Below are 3,535 nucleotides of genomic sequence, written 5' to 3'. Positions count from 1 at the left end.
ATGTTGCCTTGTGATCAAGAAAACTGAATGTTACAGTACTGACATAATACAGAGAGCTGCAAGTGAATGTGAAGAGAATATGTGGAAGCATGTCCAAGTGAGTTGATTACTTCTCATTAGCAGAGCAAAAGAAAAAGGGATTTTGCTTCGGTTTTTATAACAGGTGTGGTTGCTGCTGCCCTTTCTTTTATCTTTCCTAAGCTGAGGGTCTTTCGGAAACAACCTCTCTGCCTTCTTGAAGGTAGGGGTAAGGTCTGGGTACATATAACCCTCCCCAGACCCCACTTGTGAGATTACACTGGGTCTGTTGTTGTTGTTGGGGGGGGGGGGGGGTCCAGAGGTTGAAGGTTTATGTTAACTTATAAGAGCTAAAAATAGATAAGAAATTTATGTGTTTCTAGAAATCCTTATGAAGATTGTGAATTATCCTTCTATACAAGCAAAGAATGTAAGGAAAGCCAAAAGATTAGGCAAGATCTGCATAATCAAGGAATTTTGAAGGAACAAGGTATGTTGGAGCTTACTTGCAGGGAGGGGAAAGAGGATATACCAATGGGTCCACAAAGTATAAGGATCTCTGGCCCTAAAACTAATACATCATTTGTGTTTCATAAATGTCCCTCTGAATTAGTGTTCTGTCACAAAAATACTAGTGTTATTAGCTCCTGATACATGCTATAGTACTTGAATCTATCTGAAATGGAAGATGAGTGGGTGATCAAGATAAACGATGAGTTGATGCACGTCGAGGATCTTACTAGTGTGGAGGCCGAGCACTGGAAGAAGCGGTCCATTTATAGAGTGCCTGTCTGTGTCACAGATATGAACAAGAAAGCTTACAAGCCTCAGGCAGTTTCTTTTGGTCCTTATCATAATGGAGAAAATCATCTCAAGGAAATGGAAGTTCACAAGCACCGAGCTCTTCTTCACTTCCTCAAGCGATCTGGAAAACCTTTAACGTGTTATATTGACTCCTTACAACAAGTTGCTCAAGAGCTGAAAGATTCATATGATTTGCTGGATCCTGCATGGCAAAATGATACTAATGGCTTCTTGCGCTTGATGATTCTCGATGGCTGCTTCATGTTGGAGATCTTGAGAACCGCTGCTGATGATCATTTACTTATAGATCAATCTCAACATGCTCAACCACATGACTATGCTCCTAATGATCCTATTTTCAGCAATCATGGAAAGCTCCATCTCATGCCTTATCTCAAGCGCGATATGCTGATGCTTGAAAATCAGTTGCCTATGCTCCTTCTAGACAAATTACTCGCTATTGAAAATCAAGAGGCAAAGGTCTCTCTCTCTCTCTCTCTCTTTCTCTCTCAATCAAGGCCCCTGAATGCTCTGGTACCATATTGAATTGTGTAACCATCTAATCTAAAAGTTTAATGCTGTGATATCATATTGAATGGTGTGAACTTGTTGGCAAATTTTATTGGGTAGTAATTAATTTGGTGCCATACTTCTATTTCTCCCAAAAATGTACCATTCAGTCGTAGGATTTGACTGTACACTAGGAGTGGCAAACGGTCGGGTCGGGTCGGGTCGAAAACATGTAATGAAAAAACGGATCAATTATCCGACCCGACTCATATTTAATACGGATAAAAAACGGGTTAACCTGGGGTAATATGGGTTACCCATATTATCCATGACTTCTTGTATATATATATGATCACTTTTGGGAGAATTCTTAGTCTCCCTAACTTGAGGAACCCCCAATTTGAGGCTTTACAAATGTAAAAGTTAGACCCATTGGTTATCCATTTTCTAAATGGATAATATGGTTCTTATCCATATTTGACCCGTTTTAAAAATTTTATTATTCAACCCATTTTTTAGTGGATAATATGGGTGGTTAACTATTTTCTTTGAACCATTTTGCCACCCTACTGTACACTAAGCCTACTAAGCCTGTACTAAACAAGAAAGTAATCTGAACCAAACTAAAGACAAGAACAACTCATTGCTAGTTAGTTGCTATCATCTCATATAAAAATTTAAGTTGTTACAGAGGATATATTTTTATTTACTTAATTATATCTTCAACAATAATTATTAGCCTTCTCTAATCTAATTTCCCTCTCAGAGTGATCTGTTACTCCTTGATTGCATTCAGTATGATGATGAATGTATTAATAAGCTCATACTGGACTTCTGCAATCCTCACACTCGTGCTAAAAAACTGGGGAAGTGTTTGCATGTATTGGATGTGTACAGAAAGAGCCTACTTTGGGAAGATCCCATGTTGCGCAAGACTCGTCCAAGGAAAGCACCAAAAGTTAGTCACCAGAGTGGTGGCGATGAGATCATCCGCTCTGCCATGGAGCTTAATGAAGCAGGCATTCGGTTTAAGAAGAGTAAAACCGGGAGCCTCAAGGACATCTCCTTTCATGGCGGTATCCTTAAGCTTCCTCTGATCGTGGTGGACGATGCTACAGAATCAATGTTCTTAAACCTAATAGCATTTGAGAGATTGCACGTAGGGGCGGGGAATGAGGTAACATCATACATCTTTTTCATGGATAACATTATTGACAATGTCAAAGATGTTAGCTTGCTACACTCTTGTGGCATTATTCAGAATGCAATTGGCAGCGATAATGCTGTAGCCAAGCTATTCAATTCACTATCCAAGGACATTACACTGGATCCAGATAGCAGCCTAGATCTGGTACACAAACTAGTGAGTGATTACTGCAAGTATCCGTGGAATGAATGGCGAGCTAATCTCATTCACACATACTTCAGGAGTCCCTGGGCCATTTTATCTGTTGTTGCTGCTATTTTTCTTTTCGCCCTCACCATTGTTTCGACAGTATACGGGGTATATGGTTACTATTATCCCCCTTCCTAAGAACAATCTGAATATTAAAAGACAATCTCCCTTCTCTATTTGAGAACTACAACTAGCATCTCAGACCAAATTTTGGAGAATTATTTCCTTGTCACTTCTGGTGTATCTTATTTTTTAATTCAATTTGAATGCTCGAGCCCTTAAGTACGTACTCCTTTCCAGCTGTCACATACTCGGCCAAGTCTCATGTCCAGTATGATAATGTGTTCTCTCAAAAGTAATGTGAAATTTTGTATTTGCATTAAGAAATTCATTGAATATGTTTACGAATCAAATAACTAAGGCGAGCTATGGGTTTTGTAGCAACTTTAGAACCCACTAATTTCAAATTTTGGCTCCGCCTTTGATGAATGTAGTTCTTAATCTCCTTTAGCTATTAAGTATATTTGTTTTGCGAGGAGTGGCAGAGGGAGCTTGTGAACAGTGCTTACAATCTATTGACGATGCCTATAATAATATGGACATTTTCAAAATTTGTGTTTACGCCTTACTTGGGAACAATTAAAAAGGTGTTTATGTCATGTTCTAATTCTTGAAGTGATTTTGAAACATATAGCAATCTCAATTAAGTTCATTAGTGAAGTACTCATATTTTGTTTTTTGTTATTTGTGGGAGAATCTAGGTGTTATTGTCCAAATATATGATTTTGGTATTTCAAACATTTGTAT

General features: G+C 38.4%; 1 protein-coding gene across 1 annotated transcript; it reads left to right on the top strand.

Moving 5' to 3' along the window:
• Positions 1-549: 549 nt before the first annotated feature.
• Positions 550-3,115, top strand: LOC107769088 (UPF0481 protein At3g47200). Its single transcript, XM_016588278.2, has 2 exons — positions 550-1,302; positions 2,099-3,115. The coding sequence occupies exons 1-2, from the start codon at positions 700-702 to the stop codon at positions 2,864-2,866; spliced, it is 1,371 nt and encodes a 456-aa protein (XP_016443764.1). The 5' UTR covers positions 550-699; the 3' UTR covers positions 2,867-3,115.
• The last annotated feature ends 420 nt before the right edge of the window (positions 3,116-3,535 follow it).

The sequence above is a fragment of the Nicotiana tabacum genome, chromosome 20 (assembly GCF_000715075.1).
Source record: "Nicotiana tabacum cultivar K326 chromosome 20, ASM71507v2, whole genome shotgun sequence".
Taxonomy (NCBI): Eukaryota; Viridiplantae; Streptophyta; class Magnoliopsida; order Solanales; family Solanaceae; genus Nicotiana; species Nicotiana tabacum.
The sequence above is the reverse complement of the archived record's forward strand: the minus strand, read 5'-3'. Positions and strand labels throughout refer to the sequence as shown.

What these genes read in the sequence shown, in the direction of transcription:
- LOC107769088 (XM_016588278.2), top strand. Translation starts at nt 700, where the DNA reads ATGGAAGATGAGTGGGTGATCAAGATAAACGATGAGTTGATGCACGTC. An exon ending in TTGAAAATCAAGAGGCAAAG is followed by an intron (nt 1,303 to 2,098) that starts GTCTCTCTCTCT and finishes TTTCCCTCTCAG; the next exon opens with AGTGATCTGTTACTCCTTGA.